This window comes from Magnolia sinica, chromosome 14, assembly GCF_029962835.1.
Source record: "Magnolia sinica isolate HGM2019 chromosome 14, MsV1, whole genome shotgun sequence".
In the NCBI taxonomy this organism is placed as follows: domain Eukaryota; kingdom Viridiplantae; phylum Streptophyta; class Magnoliopsida; order Magnoliales; family Magnoliaceae; genus Magnolia; species Magnolia sinica.
In genome coordinates, this window is record NC_080586.1 from 66,283,819 (window position 1) to 66,301,196 (window position 17,378).

The 17,378-nt window shown below is 40.6% G+C and overlaps 1 protein-coding gene across 2 annotated transcripts; it reads right to left on the reverse strand.

Annotated features, from left to right (window-relative positions):
• Positions 1–16,115, reverse strand: LOC131226042 (cyclin-P3-1-like). 2 transcript variants are annotated; one of them, XM_058221699.1, is made up of 3 exons: positions 15,951–16,115; positions 10,460–10,870; positions 1–480 (listed from the first exon to the last, which is right to left on the reverse strand). In XM_058221699.1, the coding sequence occupies exons 2-3, from the start codon at positions 10,858–10,860 to the stop codon at positions 204–206; spliced, it is 678 nt and encodes a 225-aa protein (XP_058077682.1). In that variant the 5' UTR covers positions 10,861–10,870; positions 15,951–16,115; the 3' UTR covers positions 1–203. The 2 variants fall into 2 exon arrangements, with proteins under 2 accessions (XP_058077682.1, XP_058077681.1); XM_058221698.1 differs by having other exon boundaries at positions 10,460–10,877.
• Between the last annotated feature and the right edge of the window lie 1,263 nt (positions 16,116–17,378).

A 17,378-nucleotide genomic window follows, 5' to 3' on the forward strand; every position in this document is an offset into this window, starting at 1 on the left:
TGACATGGGAAGGGATTAAGAGAGCATTACACATACAAAAATACGCATCTTCTATTACAAATTCTATGGAGCAAGACCAGAAGAACAACCCCTTCGGCTGTCCATGTGACAATCATAATTTTACATTGAACATACAAGCACTATTAAGATCTTACTTCATTTTTTTACCCCACAAGACCACATTCGAAACACTAAATATGTAGCTAGACAGCTCTGCAACTGTATCTCTGGATGGCTTGTTGTTGGCGCTTCGAATCTTCCTTGTTAGGCCAGCCTTTCAATCCACAGACCTGAATCGGCCGCTCTATCTGATGTGCTCCTCCGGTAGCTTCTTTCTCCAGCAGCAAACAGTACCTCCCGAATGTCCCTAGATTCACATGGAGTCTGAAATCCAAACTGAACAGGAATTTCAGCTCCAATCTGTTCATCTCCAAAGCATCGACCCCACCAACTTTAGCATAATATGCATTGTTGAAAAATCTGCATGTTCAATTCCAATAGTGGAGGATGAGTAGCTACCATATACTGAAGGGATGCACAAGGCAGAGAGACGTACTGGAAATGGGACTGTTTGGATTGGTTTAAACTAAAATGTGGATATGGAAAACCAAACATCACATCCGAGGAAATGAAAATGTGTGGAAAGAATCCACAATAACCTGCTTGTTTTAGGACACATGATTTCCACAGAAATGTTAAAAGGTCGAGGGTCAAATAACAAGAGTTGCTCCCCGTGGAAATGTAGATTTAACAAGTTATAAAGTGGAAACAGAAATCGCAATTTTGAGGAATTGATTTCCACATATTATTTTATTTCCACAAACAGAGGAAAACATCACATCTCTGGAAATCAATTTCATTTGCACGGTTTTCGAGAGGATTCCACCAATCCAAACAGCCCTTCCTATCTATCGTCTAAGCAGAATTAAATGATCCTCTCCATGAGAATATCCACTGTATAAAAAAGTTCGCAGTTTGACCAAGGGTCCTGTGGTTCGGTGATCCAGACCACTGGATTGTTAGGGCCCACTGTCGATGGACCATATCATGGAATATCTCCAATAGGACAATCCTAACCATGCCAAAAGACAAAACAGCAAGGTTAAATAATTTCTTCTGTTGAAATATTGACAAAAACTAGAATATATTCATGTTGCATCTAATACTTACAATTGTGAGTAGCGCACAAGACCTCGTGGTCTTATTGAGGCCGATTCCAGCCCGTAGAAAAATACCATATGGAAAATCAACGGTGCTAGGAAATTTCAACTTTAGTTCAGTTTCAATCCTTAGAGAAGAAACTAGCAAAAAGGTTGCCCCCCATTGAATATGGGCTTCACTATGGGTTCATATGTGTGATGTAGTCATGCAAAAGGTGTGGCCAACCATGAAGATGATCTGTGACAAAATTCAGGCTGGTTCACTCAACAATCAGGCCATGGGGATGTGTTGGGGGCCTTGCACAAAACCTTAGGATCTAGCCTCCTAAAAACACCAGAATTATGGGATAATAAAGCAATGAAATAAATCAAAGCATAAACCATACGACACCAGGGAATTTTACGTGGAAAACCCTCAAAGAGGTAAAAACCACGGGACCTCGTCCAGATCAACAATCCACTATAAAGCAGAACGTTACAACCGATCACAAGCACACACCGCTTGGATCAAACCTTCTTCACTCACGCAGGAGTGGATGAATAATAAGAGAATAATGAAAAACAGAGAGATTTCATCGATCATGAGGACATAGAAGCATTGAGATGTGGACTGCGAAGTAGATCACCTCTACGAGCAGAATCTCCCTTCCACAAGCTCTCTCTCTCTCTCTCTCTCTCTCTCTCTCTCTCTCTCTCCTTTGATAGCCCTAGGCCCTCTTAGAGTACCTTTAGGAAACCTTAGAATACCCTGAAATACCCTAATCCCGCATACACCCCTTTATATACGAATAGAAAGAGATAGAATCAAAATAGGAAACAATTTTCACAGAATCTGCATTTCTGCAATCGCATCTACGTAATTCTTCGATGGTATCGAAGGTCTCTCGATGACAGCCTTCGATGATATCGAAACAGGACCAAAACTGTCCAGCAACCAGGGGTGAAAAATTCCGACCAGTGGTGAAAAATCCCAACGACTATCGATGATATCGAAACTGGTTCGATTTCATCGAAGCCAGCAATGAGGAGAAAATCCCCATCAAATCTCCCCATTTTCGACTCAGGAGGAATTCACCTTCTTTAAGCCAGCTTGGTTTCTACAAACCTCAAACTTGCCCTTGAGCAAAGCCTTGGTCATCATGTCTAACCCATTATCGTCCGTGTGGACCTTCTCAAGCTATAACACCTTTGTTCCAAAGTATCCCTGATCCAGTGATACCGAATCTCTATGTGCTTCGACTTGGAGTGCTGACTTGGATTCTTGTTCAAGTGAATAGCACTTTGACTATCGCAATAGACCACATGCTGCTCCTGCTTCAGGCTAAGTTCCTATGGGAACCTCTTCATCCAAAACATCTCTTTACATGCCTCTGTGACTGCAATGTACTCGGCCTCTGTCGTCGACAATGCTACGACCTTCTGTAACTTGCTCTGCTAAGAGACCGCTCCCCCTGCAAACGTGAACATGAACCCCGATGTAGACTTCCTGGAGTCTATGTCACTTGCCATATCTGCATCTTTGTAGCCCTCTAACACGGGTTTTCCGTCACCACAGAATAGGCTCAACCTGGATGAGCCTCTTAAATACAGCAGTATCCATTTCACCACTGCCCAATGCTCTTTGCCAGGATTGGCAAGATACCAGCTGACAACACCAACCGCATATGCTATATCTGGGCGTGTACACACCATAGCATACATCAAACTTCCTATTGCTGACGTGTAGGGTATCTTCTGTATCTCATCCACCTCTACCTTCGTCTTGGGACACTGCCTGTCGCTCAATCTGAAGTGACCATCCAGTGGAGTACTGACCGGCTTCGCTGCATTCATATTGAACCGCTCGAGGACTTTCTCAATATATCGCTCTTGTGACAACCAAAGCTTCCTGCTGCTTCTGTCACGGGTTATCTCCATTCCTAGGATCTGTTTAGTCAGGCCCAAGTCTTTCATCGCAAATGACTTGCCCAACTCCTGTTTCAGCCTGTCGATCTTCTTGATGTCTTTTTCCATGATGAGCATGTCATCAACGTATAATAGCAGAACTAAGAAATCACCATCTAAGAACTTGCGCGTGAACACACAGCGGTCCGCTCCGTTCTGTCATACCCATGCTTCAACATAAACGAGTCGAACTTCTTGTACCATTGCCGTGGAGCTTGCTTCAGCACATACAAGCTCTTCCTCAGCCTACACACCATATGCTCCTTGCCCTTAACTTCGAACCCCTCTGATTGGTGCATGTAGATCTCTTCTTCCAGGTCACTATAGAGAAAGGCAGTTTTAACATCTAACTGCTCTATCTCCAGATCCATGCTAGCCGCCAACCCAAGCAACACCCGTATAGATGTCATCTTCACCACTGGTGAGAATATCTCCTCAAAGTCTATATCTTTCCTCTGACCGAACCCTGTCACCACAAGTTTGGCCTTGAACCTCATCTGTGAATTCTTCTGCTCAATCTTCTTTCTGAACACCCACTTGTTGCTCAAAGCTTTCTTGCCCTTAGGCAATTTCACCATATCATATGTGTGGTTCTTATGCAAGGATTTCATCTCTTCTTGCATAGCTTTCAACCACTCCCCCTTACGCCCGTCGGCTAGGGCCTCCTAATAATCTTCTGGCTCTCCCCCACAGTAAGCATAATGTACTCATGCGGTGAGTACCTCTTGGACGGCTGTCTATCCCTAAATGACCTCCTCACCTGTGGCTCAACTGGTGGATCAAGTGGGGGCTGCTCCCCTAGTCCATCTTCTGAAGGAACTCCCTCGTCCTCTGCACCTTGCTGTACTCCCCCGTCATCAGGCACCACGGGATGAATAATCGGATCCATGTCCTCTAGCTCACCTGAACTAGGTTGGTTCTTCTCTGGCTTACTAATGTCTTCTATACATTGATCTTCAAAGAAAACCACATCTCTGCTCTTGACAAGCTTCTTCTCGGTTGGATCCTACAATCTGTAACCAAACTTTTCACCACCGTACCCCAAGAACACACATTGCCTGATCTTCATATCGAGCTTGGACCTCTCATCATTTGGTACGTGAACGGATGCCCTGCATCCAAACACCCTGAGATGACTATACGATGGATCCTGTCCAGTCCACGCCTTCTAAGGCACTTCTCCATTCAACGGGGCTGATGAAGACCTGTTTATCAGATACACTGCTGTGTGCATTACTTCTCCCCAAAACGTCTTGGGCAATTTCGCATGGGATAACATGAATATGATTCTCTCTACAATGGTGTGATTCATTCGCTCAACCACACCATTATGTTGGGGGGGTCTTGGAAACCGTCTGTTCATGTCGTATACCCAGGGACTTACAATACTTATGAAAGTCGTCAATGTATTCACCACCGTTGTCAGTGCGGATGCACTTCAATGATCTACCTGTCTCTCTCTCAATCATAGCATGAAACTTTTTTTTTTTTTTTTGAAAGATAACGTTAATTCATTAAAAGCGAAAAAGGAAAATTCAGAGAAACAACAAAAACAGCCTACTGAGATAGCAGACAGCAGCAAAACAGATAAAGAAAAGAAAAGGACAGAGAAAAATAGGGAGAGAGGAGAAAAGAGCTAGAATCCTAGTCGCAGTCTTTAAGATTATCATCATAGGAGGCCCATTCAATCAAATTACGCTTGGCCTTGGAAGAAACCACCCGAGCAGAGTTGGAAGAGTCTCTAAAGCATCTGTCATTCCTTTCTTCCCAAACGGACCACCAGATCGCTAAGACAGTCATCCTCCAAAGTCTAGTAACGGGTTTGCAGAAAGCAACCTCGTGCCAAGCTAGAAGCAGAAAGCATAAAATAATTTAAACACACCAAAGACCTCATCCTTGGATTTCAAAGCATAAACTCAAACCCTTCTAGATGCATCATCTATAAAAGTGACAAAATACGATGCCCCACCCAAGGTTTTTGTCCTCATAGGACCATAAACATCAGAATAAACCAAATCTAATGCATACACTTTATTAACATGAGAAGCAGATTTTAAAAATGAAACTCTATGTTGTTTCTCTGATAAACAATCAATACAGGTTTTGAGATGTATACATGTCACGTCTAGAAGGAGCTGCTTCTTTGCTAGTAGCTGAAGCCATTTTTCACTCATGTGGCCTAGACGCCTATGCCACATGTCAATAGCTGAATCTTCCGCTGCGTTCAACCCACCCTTGCACACACTGACACTTGCCTTGTAAAGAGTGCAACACTTCTTTTCTCTAGCTGTGATCAACGAAACCTTGATGAGCTTCCAGCGCCCACCAGCAAATCGGCTTTCATAGCCATCATCATCCAACCTTCCCATCGATATCAAGTTGAGGCAAAGGTCTAGGATATGCCTCACATCCCTGAGAACCAATGTGTAGCCCACATCGGTCTTCACACAAATATCACTGACCCCTACAATCTTCGATACGCCAAAATTTTTCATCTTCACGGTCCCAAAATCACCTGACTTGTAGCTTATGAAGAAGTCTCTGCGTGGAGTCGCATGAAACGAGGCTCCCGAGTCAATTACCCAGTCGGTGTCCTGACTCGTAGCCGTGAGACAAACATCATGATCTACTGAAAGAATAACTACAACATCGCCATTTAAAGCGATCGCAATGGAATCTGATTTATCTTCCTTCTCCTTTCGTTTTCCTTTCTTGTCATTCTTATTCTTACGACATTCATGCTTATAGTAGCCCTTCTTGCCACAATTCCAGCATTCAACATCCTTCCTAGTACTCGACTTGCCTCTTGATTTATCTCGGGCCTTCCCGCCCTTCCTGTTTTTTCCTCTCCCCCGTTACTGTGTCACAAGAGCCTCTTGCTGAGTAAACCTCTGAGACTTCCTTCTTATCACCTCATTGAAGAGACAACTGGTTACCTGTTCCATGGATACCTTTCTGTCTGGCGCGGAATTACTTAGAGACACCACCAATGTCTCCCAACTGTCAGGCAATGAACTAAGCAATAGCAAAGCCTACAATTCATCATCCAGGACCATCTTCATAGCGGAGAGCTGATTCACTATATTGTTGACCTCATTCATGTGCTCAGCAACAGAACCACCATCTTTGAACTTGAGATTCACAAGTCATCTTATCAGAAAGATTTTATTACTGGCTGTCTTCCTCTCATACAGCCCTTCCAATTTCAGTCATAAGCTAGCGGCTGAGGTCTCCGTAGACACATGGTAGAATACGGAATCGTCCAACCATTGTCTAATAAACTCCACCGCCTTCCGGTCCACCTTCTTCCAATCATCATCAGACATATCCATGAATTTTGCTAATATGCCTAAAATTGGAGAATATAAGTATTTGCAATAAAGCAAGTCCTCCATCTTAGCCTTCCATATGGTCCAGTTAGAACCATTGAGGTTGATCATCCTTGATGAGCCACCTTCCATAATTCAAAACCGATCCTACTCCGTTCAATGAACTTAGCTTTGATACCACTTTGTTGGGGGGCTTGCACAAAACCTTACGATCTAGCCTCCCAAAAACACCAGAATTATGGGATAATAAAGCAATGAAATAAATCAAAGCATAAACCACACGACACCATGAAATTTTACGTGGAAAACCCTCAAAAAGGTAAAAACCACGAGACCTTGTCCAGATCATCAATCCACTATAAAGCAGAACGTTACAACCGATCACGAGCACACACCGCTTGGATCAAACCTTCTTCACTCACACAAGAGTGGATGAACAATAAAAGAATAATGAAAAACAGAGGGATCTCACAGATCATGAGGACGTAGAAGCGCTGAGACGTGGACTACGAAGTAGATCACTTCCACGAGCAGAATCTCCCTTCCACAAGCTTCCTCTCTCTCTCCTTTGATAGCCCTAAGCCCTCTTAGAGTACCTTTAGGAAACCTTAGAATACCCTGAAATACCTTAATCCCGCACACACCCCTTTATATAAGAATAGAAAGAGGTAGAATCAAAATAGAAAACAATTTCCACAGAATCTGTGTTTCTGCAATTGCATCTGTGTAACTCTTCGATGGTATCGAAGGTCTCTCGAAGACAGCCTTCAATATCATCTAAGGTCCTTCGATGATATCGAAACAGGACCAAAACTGTCCAACGACCAGGGGTGAAAATTTCCGACAATTATCGATGTCATCGAAGGTCTCTCGATGACAGCCTTCGATATCATCTATGGTCCTTCGATAATATTGAAACAGGACCAAAACTGTCCAGCGACTAGCGGTGAAAAATCCCGACAATTATCGATGATATCGAAACTGGTTCGATTTCATCGAACCCAGCAATGAGGAGAAAATCCCCATCAGGATGAACATAATGGATGGCTTACATAAGGCCTGCAGATGGTCCAATTCGATGTGACCACTGGATGAGCAAAATGGCCTTAATTTCATGCCGTGTGATATTCGCTAAAGGGCTAATCTTTTGCACAGATGGGTGTCATGCATACATGTAAGGATACAACTCAGGTCAACCCAAGCCCAACCTGACTTGAAGAGGACCCAACCCACAACCCGACCCGAATTCCAACCCAAGGTGCCCAACCCAAACCCAACCTAACCCAAATACATGTGATTATTCCCGACCCGAAGTTATTCAACCCAAATTCAAATCGGGTTGGCATTTTCCAACACGAATCAAACCCAAGGACCTTGACAATCTAATCTGAACTGACCTTGACCCAACCCAAATACATGTGATTATCCTAACCCAACCTAACCTGACCCAAATTTGTTCAACCCAAATTCAAATGGGGTTGGCGTTTTCCAACACGAACCCAACCTGACTGGAACTCTGGTTGGGTCAGTCGGGCTTGGGTCAGGTCAACCCAAACCAAGTTGCAACCCCACATGCATGATACATTGGCAAACCTTGCACCCATAAAGATGAAGAGGTACCTATCATGGTTTTAAGACTCGGATGAGTCTTATATGACTTAGTTTGACTAAGATTCGGTACTACCTGATCTGGTTCAATACCACGAGCCAACTTGAACCAACCTCAACTGGACCCAACCCACCCGATTTGACCTCAACTGGACCCAACCCCACCCAACCTGACCTCAACTGGACCCAACCTGACCTCAACCCAAACCAAATACACGTGATACGCACCCATGGCATGCCTGCACCCGTAAAGATAAAGAGATACCAATCATGGTTTTAAGACTAGGATGAGTCTAATACGACTCGGATATATACCTGCACCTGTAAAGAAAAAGAGGTACCTATCATGGTTCTAAGACTTGGATTAGTCTGATATGACTCAGATAATTGACTCGTATTCAGTACCTGCCCAATCCGGTTCAATACCATGACCCCGATTCAAGCGAGTGGCGACTCAACACCAGACCAAACGAGTCAATCCAAGTTGCCAAATCTAAAACCCATGGTACCTATTGTTTGGTGGAAACCAAGATGGATTATTCACAAAATAAACATCAGCATCAGCATAATGCCACTGATTATGTTCACAAATTTATTTTCCAAGGGTATTGGGCTGAATGAGAATAATACTGCCTTAGAAATCACACTTGTTGGCAGCAGTTGCACCTACTGGTGCGTTCCCCGGGTAGAAGAAGAGGGTTAGTTTTAGGTGGGCAGCTGGTTGTTTAACTTATGCCAAGCAACTACAAGAATGAATCCTATTTCAAATCTTTGATTGACAAAAAGATTTGTAAAGCCAACCCGTAATTCTTGGGACCAAGCACTGATGATGAAGAAGGATTTGTAATCTTTGAGCCATTAAAACTGGAAAAAGTTTGTGCATGCACATTTTGGACTGAGAGTCGGTGCTCACCATTCACAATGGTGGCCACAAATCATAATATCATTTCAAAATAGGCTTTGAAAATTAGCAATTTGAAATGGTTTCTAGATTCCTGTCATGGTATTCACAGATGGTTACGTTATGGCCGTAACAGCTGTCAAGTAATGGTAACAGGGGCGTCCATTATGCAACACAGGCCTGCAATGCCTAATTTGGAAAAAAAAAACTGTAGTGACCATTAAGGCCATTAACAGGCCAATATGGGGGTCCATACATTTTTTTTTACTTTAAAAAAATTTTCAACCATTACAGGGCTGAAACGGTTGTCACAGTTAGGAGGACCATAATGGCCGTTACAACCTGTATTGTAACGGCCATAAGGCTGGCCATTACGGTCACATTACCATTATTGAATACCTTAATTCCTGCTTACCACCTTTAAATTGTGGAAGATTTTGAGCAACCTAGTAACTTCTATGCAACTTCTCTCTTTTTTTTTCCCAGAAAGATATAAAGATAATAGAGCTTTGCTAAGCGCACACGCATGTGCAATAAAGCTCATGTAGACACCATACATGTGATGGCATATCCAAGTCCAAGATCAAATCCATCCATCAGAACAGTACCACTGTATTGATATCCTAGCCCCAGAATCAGGTTGATCCACTCATCAGGTGGGCAAAGTTAGCAAAACAAAATGTACAGCTCTGAAAAACTAGGCTCAAATCTTCTAACCCATCCAGCTGTTTCCGATATTGGGCCCATGTGCTAGATTTATTTTTGGGAAAAGATTTACAAGGTCGGACCAACCTGATGGATGTATTGGATCTAGCACGTCCATGCCATGCTAGCACATGCATGGCACATATAGTGTAAATAAGCTTATCACACAGCCTAGCTTAGCTCAAGATGATTTATTTTTATTTTTATTTTGGAACAATCAAAATGGAAGGCTTATGACTAACAAATTATAGATCATTACCAGAAAAAAAAAAAATTTGCCATTAATTATTATAAAGAAAAGAATTTCCCAAGACTTTCTATATTATCTTTTTGACATCATAATTTAGGATGCTTTGAATTAGGCGAGTAATTTATAAGGAACTAGATTGTGACCGTAATTCAAGGGCTAGACTACTGTGTTAATCGGTGGTGACTCATCTACTATAACATGGCATTCATGTATGCCAGTCCAGGCTGTCCAAATCATGGCCCCATTGTGGCTGGAGCGAATCTAGAAGGTGACACTTTTCCAGACGATCCTAAGTTCCTAACAATCCAGTTGGTGTCAATGGTCAAAATACAACATATCAGATGGTTAGATTGTCTGATCAATGTGGTTCTCAGGATATGCTATATCCTCACCAACGGCCAAGATTTGGATTCTTTGGATTGTCTTACATGCATCCCTAGTGTGTGGTGGATGAGTGACCAGAATTTTGAAAATGGTGGAAAAGGCACAGTGGTGAAAGCCACAATTCAAGCATTGCAGTGAGAACAAATGAAATATCAGGGAACAATCATGCAGTACTTACGCATCATCAATGAACTTGGCTGCTACCATCACACTCGTGATTAGGAGCCGGTGGACATTGAGGGAAGTAAGATGAATGTCTGGTTGTTGAAGGAATCTGTCCATGTAAATATATGCAAGGACGAAGCAGGACGGGCTGCAGTTTGAATACTTGAAAATTCGATCGATGTACTGCCTAATGCTCAAGTTGGGTGCTCTAGAACCATGGAAAACTGTAATGATTTCTTTCTTTTTTGCTGTCTCCAGTATCTTCTCACTCTTTTGAACAGATCTTTCAAGATGAGATGAGAGAAGCGACAATACCCGAGGGGTTTCCGAAGCTCCTCTGCGTGATCCATTCAGACCCAAAACTGCATAAACCTCTGCGCCTACAGCCTCAGTATCAGGTGCTAACGACTCCATATGTAAATGGCTGCAATCTATCCATAACAATAGATCTTTTAAATTAAAGTATGCATATTAAAATTTCCAAGTATGCTTTCACACAGATATCATGCTGAGCAAATATAATCAAGAGGCAGTAATGAAACCAAGGTTCCGAAAATAGTTTTGGTGGGGCGTATTAGCCCAGCCCAAAACCAGTGTCGGACGTATCGGAGCGACTTTTTAAGTTGAAATTTTTCTGAGGAAAATGGAAAACATAAGAATCTATCATTTGTAGGTGTTCTTGACATGCATAATGTATTCAGTGGTTTACTGGACCATTCTTTAATAAGAATGCTGTCTGTCAACCTAATCTGCTAAAAACTGAGATTTTTAGACCTCTAAACTTGGTAATAAAGTCTGCCTAGCCTGCTGAAAATGGAGTTTTTCAGTCTTTGACCTCTAAAATTGGTGTTAGAGCATTTTGAAATTCAAAATTCTTTGTTTGATCATCCATTCTTACCAAACGAGTTTTATTTCCTATTTTAAGCTTTGAACTGAACCGAATCACAACAATCACCGTCATAGATTATCTGGAATTAAAAGATCTGGGATTACAATCACAAAAAATCATGTATGCAATATAATGAACAACATACTGTGTAAGTATATGCATGTTATCCCAACTTAATCTAAGACCACTACAGCCTCTAATGGTAAAATTTATACAATGACTATTAGATTGGTTATGCTTTATGGGATAGAGTATTAAGCAATTAGAAGGCAATCTGAGGAGAGGATGCTGGATGCTGAGAATTTGAGACGGACGTGTAGGAAAGCTGGGAATGGTAGAACTAACAATGGAGTTATCCAAAGCAGTTGAGGATTAGTTAGTTCCAATATGAGATTTATGGACAAAGTAACAGATTGAAATGGTTCGATCATGTGGAATGAAGACCAAAGACGGCTCAAGTAAGAAGGGGAACTTTGAATAGGATTTAGGGCCTGAAAAGAGGTGGGAGAAGACATAAAAGGAATTGGATCGAGATGGTGAGATGAGATGTGGAAGCTTCTTCACTTTACTGAGAATAGGGCCTTAGGAATGACTAGCAAGACATGATCCATAAGGTCCATAGCAGGGGCAAGGCAGTGGCGGCAGCAGCAGGCTTTAGACCCATTGAAAAAAGGGTTGGATCAGGCACATGAGTACCCATTACTATTAACACGAATAACATATTAATATATTAATAATATCATCTATAGCATGCTCTCTACAGCAAAAGGTAAACAAAAAGAAAATTTTTACTAATTTTGACATCTCAGACCTGAAGTTAGAGATCTCATGATTTATCTTTTTCCAAAATCACTCAAACTGCCATATATTAAAATAAAATTTTAAAAAAAAAAAAAAAAGAAAGAAGAAGAAGAAGATCTTCGAGGAGTGAAAGAGCCTTTCTTCTTTGTATGTGAATGAGAGATGGGCTGAAGAGGAAGAGAAGCTTTACCAAAAAAGAAAGAAGTGGAAGAGAAGGTAAATGATGAAAACCTCTGGCTTGTATTAGAAATGTTCAAATACAGAAGCTTTATGCAAACACATACGACTCTTCCTTTCCCACCAGCAGATCACATAAATAGGACATCCGATACATGAAAAAAGTTGGATTACACCAGCCAGTGGGAAAATCAGGCTGGACTCTTTGCGGGTAAAATACATCAAAATCAATGGACAGCTGAGAGTAGGGCATACTGGTATTGTCCAGAGAATGAGTGGAGGATCAGCCTCATTTCCATAACAGATGATTGACATGGTGTGACCCATCTTTTGCATGGATCAGATATTCTACTTATGAGACACATTGTCAGGAAAGAACTGGCTACATGTCACTTTTACATACAGCTGCTGTATATGAAATCATTTCTCAGCTCGCAGAACACCTTCCCAGGCACATTCGTAATTGAGGAGTTATTTATATGTCATATGGTGCAATGGTTGATACACAGGCACTCAGATCGTAAACATGACTTTATACAACTCAAGTTGAACCATCTCAATAGCCCATGTTAGATAGGTCAACATCGAAAATATGGTTTTCTTATAAAATTCAGACCATTGGATGCTTTTCATTTTAACCGCTCGTCAAGTTGCAACCAATCATCCAGTTAGTAAATATAATCAGTGTAACTTTCAAATTATAAACCATCTAAACTGGGCCCAACAATTTGAGTGGCTTAAGTCAAGCGTATCCCAAAATGAAATTTTTTGTTCCTATATATCATTGTATCACTCAAAGTTTTCTTTATGCTAAAATGTATGGGTGCATGATGCAGTGCATGATGTTTCTTCTTTCGTACTTAAAAAGAAAGCGACATATGCTCTGTATGGGTGGATGTTGGAGCTAGCGGTGCATCACAAATGTCCCACTGGCAAAGTAAATCAATTTATCTTGGTTAAGACCTCCAGGTACTGAGATATGACTGGCTCCAGTTCAGGTTCCATGAACCTAGTATCTAGACCTAAACCCACCTCTCTTAGCTCGGTCCGGCTCCGGGTACATTATGGGGCCATTACAGTTTTTTTTTTTTTTTTCGAATTATAAAAAATTAAAAAAAAATAAAAAAAAAGCTGTAATGGCCATTACGATCCGTATCATAACCATAATAAAGGTGGTCGTTGCTGTTATTGAATACATTGCCTGTATCGGTAGGTTTAGGTCCCGTATCATCTGGTGCCTCATTGTATTGCTGACCAAAACAAGTACATCTCAATTTAGTATAACTAACAGATTTAGTAACACTTCGGCTAAAGCATCCTAAAACAACCAAGTTGAAGGCAAGTTCGAATCTTAGCGCACCACAACCTTTTCGTTATCTGGGTTTTTACTTTTTCACGATGTTACATCTCAGTGTGATATTGCGGAAACATATGAAAAGGAAGAATGTTCCAATTAACCTTGCAATTCTCCATTTGAGATTTATCAATTCTACCAAATTCAAGAACTACCAAGCAACTTGATTAGATTAGGGCTGAAAGTTGGGCGGGTTCAACCCGACCGACCCATGACCGACACGACATTGGGTTGGGCTCTGGCAGGATGTATCGAGTCCAATCTCAGGCTTGGGCTATACAAACACCAACCCAATAAAACTTGGGTCGGGCTCAGGTTGAGGTCTTGGGTTGCCCAACCTAACCCGAACCCGATCAATATATAAGTTACTAATAAATTACAATTGGGTGTGGATCGTTTGTGTTGAAGGTATAGGAAATTCCAGCATCATCGGGTCTCATTGGTCCATGCCATTTCCAATGACTCAAGCTAACAAGATATGCCGGATTTCTCTCTCCCAAATAGATTGTGTGCTACACAACAAGGTATAGGAACCTTGGGTTGGGGCTAGGGTTGAGCACCAGCCTGCCCGACTTTCAGCCCTAGATTAGATCTATAAAAGGAAACACAAATATTCAAATAAGAAAGAGCACTGCAAACCCAACTGTGCCAGAAACACTATAATCTACATCTAAGCAAATCATTAAAAAACACTACACTAGCAATACTAAAATAAAAGAAAGAAATGCACTTAGCACCCACCAATTGATACATCTATATAAGCCCACGGAAGAGAAAGATGTAAACTAACATAAGGAGAAGATGCATATAACAGGAAAAAGAGACCAATATTTCAAATAGAAAGAGTTAGCAAAACCAAATAGATCCAAATAATAATGACAATAATATAAACTAATTAAAACAAAATTTTAAAATGTAAAGTGCAACCCTTGCCAGTAGATCATCTAAAAATGAGAAAAAGATAGAAACAACTTAGCAATGAAAAAAAAAAAATCTCTTATAAGCCCATCTAATACCAGTTTCATACACAATGAGCCACCTTCATGGGGATGTTAGAAGTTTCCCCAGAGCTTTTTACATGACGTGGGACAGCTTATCATCGATCTGGACTGTCCGTTCATTTCATATCACTACTGCTGGGCCATGATGCAAAGCGCAGAGCTTGGTTGATCCCGAGCCTCAACAAATGTATAGGATGATTATTCAACAAATGTACATTAACAGAGGATCCTGCTTGCCTATGATGGGGGCCATGTTTCACTGATCTAGACCGTTGGTCTGATGGGCCAATCGTGGAGGGGGATGCCCCAAAATTATCAGTGACCTGAGAATAGACCGTTAATAAAAGAAACTGCATATGTCCACATTAAACGGTAAAAACTGTGGAGATCGAAGAATTAGGACCCTTCCAATCTGGGACATTTTTAGTCATTCCTCCATTGGTGGAGGACCCCTTCAGAATGACGATCTTGAGAAACGAACAATGGCCCATATAAACAAATTGGGAGCCTCAGAAAAATGTACATTTGTTGAGGCTGAGGAAATCATGTAATTCCTCACATCTGTATGTATTTACAAGTATCAAGCCATGTAATAAGAGAATTTCATCAAAAAATAAATAAATAAATAAATGGAAAGAAAAATATGAAGTTTTAGATCAAACCAGTCTAAGAGAAGGAAAAACAAATAACAACAATCCAAAAGAGCCATCACAGATCAGAGAGAAAAACAAAAATCAGAATAACAAGAAGAGCAATAAGAGGCACTCCATAGACCCAATGAGAGAGAGAGAGAGAGAGAGAGAGAGAGAGAGAGAGAGAGATGTGATATTTTTAAATCAAACCAATCTAAGTGAAGAAAAAAACAAATAACAACAATCCAAAACAGATTTCACAGATAAGAGAGAAAACCCAAATCAGAACAACAACAAAAGAAATAAAAGGCACTCCATGAACCAAATTCCAGAGAGAGATGTGAACGTTTTAAAATGAAACCAATCTAAAGAGAAGAAAATGCAAAGAACGACAATCCAGAGGAGCCATCACAGATCAGAGACAAAACCCAAATAAAAGACAACAACAGTAGGCACTGAATAGACCCAAATCAAGATACAGAGAGAAGGAGAGAAGAATGTGAACTGTTTCAAATCTAAAACAGCTATCACAGATCACAGAGAAAACCCAAATCAGAAAACACGAGCAATAATAACAGGCACTCCTTAGCCCCAAATCAGGACAGAGAGAGAGAGATAGAGAGAGAGAGAGAGAGAGATGAAATGCTTACAGGAACTACAGAAACCCAATTCCAGAGGACCCTTTTGTCTAAATGAGCGTTAGGCACGATGAAGATACTCTGCAGAAATGTCTTCTGCTACATCTCTCTCCTTTCCCCTCTCTTCCAGCGATTGCTTTTTGTATGCTGCCGAGAGAGAGAGAGTACCTCATGACATCCCTCCCTTCTTTCTTCCTTTGTAACTTTCCTTTTCGGACAATGGTAAATGCAGCACCTCTTATTTATGACAATTGTCAGTACCCCCCTTTAGTTAGGATTATTACAGGCAGCTCTAGTGACATAAGGGCCTATCTGGGAGCGTGGATTCAGAACCCTGGATTTGAAATTCTCCAACCTACATTCAAAATCCCCTTACATAAAAAAAATAGTTATGCACAGTATATATACATGGCTTTGAATTAATTACTAAATTAACTTTAATATAATAAGTTTCTAAGGTTTGAAATAATTATTAAAATAAGTTTATTAAAATAATTATTAATACTTTCCTTGGAAATGATGAAACTCCAAGTCTTGAATGGGCCACAAGTACAAGAGCACATTCAAGTGACTAACCAATGATTTTTAACTGTTGATTTACATAGACAGTGTTTGGACGGATCATCATATTAAAGTGATTATAGTGTTGTAATTGATAATCTAATTGTTTTAGGATATCATAAGTAGGCCATGTACCTAATAGATTAATAGTCCAGTGACACACATACTACACATGCAACTCTTTTAAAGATTTTAGATGTAATACAAATCTCTTCTTTGAAGGGATTCGGAACCTCAATAAGTTTTATGGTGCCAAACATGCCAAGGTATTTGAAATCTCGTAAACAGTGTCAAACAACCTCTAAGAAGAATCTTCATCTGATGATAAAAATAACCCATCTTAGAAGCTAATTTATATATATATATATATATATATATATATATATATATATATATGGCAAGGATCCCTCACCTGTAAATGTTGAATGCCAAAAAATAAATTATCAAGCTTGTACTCTCATTGGCCAGGCCACACCCACCTGAAAACCTCTGCATCTACGTTGTGAGTCATTGGATGCTTGAAACAACTTCTTCTTGGAGTTTCGCATTTTCACCATAGAATAATTGAATGACTTGGATGATAAACATATACTATAATAAGCCCATACATTTTCAATAATTTAAAGCTTTTGATTTTTCAAATGTTTGATAAATATTGATAAATAAGTTATTATTACTTTTACATTAGTTTGAAAAGAAATGAAATTCCTACTTGAAAACTCATCCAACAATGGCTTACTTAAATTAGCGGCCCCATCATGATTTATATGACTTAACCATGTTATCCATTTATTTTACTTGAAAATTTTAGGACGTGAGCCCAAAATAAAAGCTTTTTCATTCCTTGAGCTTGTATAGATGTTTATTTGTCATCTAACC

Bases quoted from the DNA above. Each gene is read 5' to 3' on its own strand.
- LOC131226042 (XM_058221699.1), bottom strand. From the start codon at position 10,860: ATGGAGTCGTTAGCACCTGATACTGAGGCTGTAGGCGCAGAGGTTTAT. The intron at 481-10,459 runs GTAAGTACTGCA...TTGAACATGCAG, and splicing joins GCCAAGTTCATTGATGATGC to ATTTTTCAACAATGCATATT.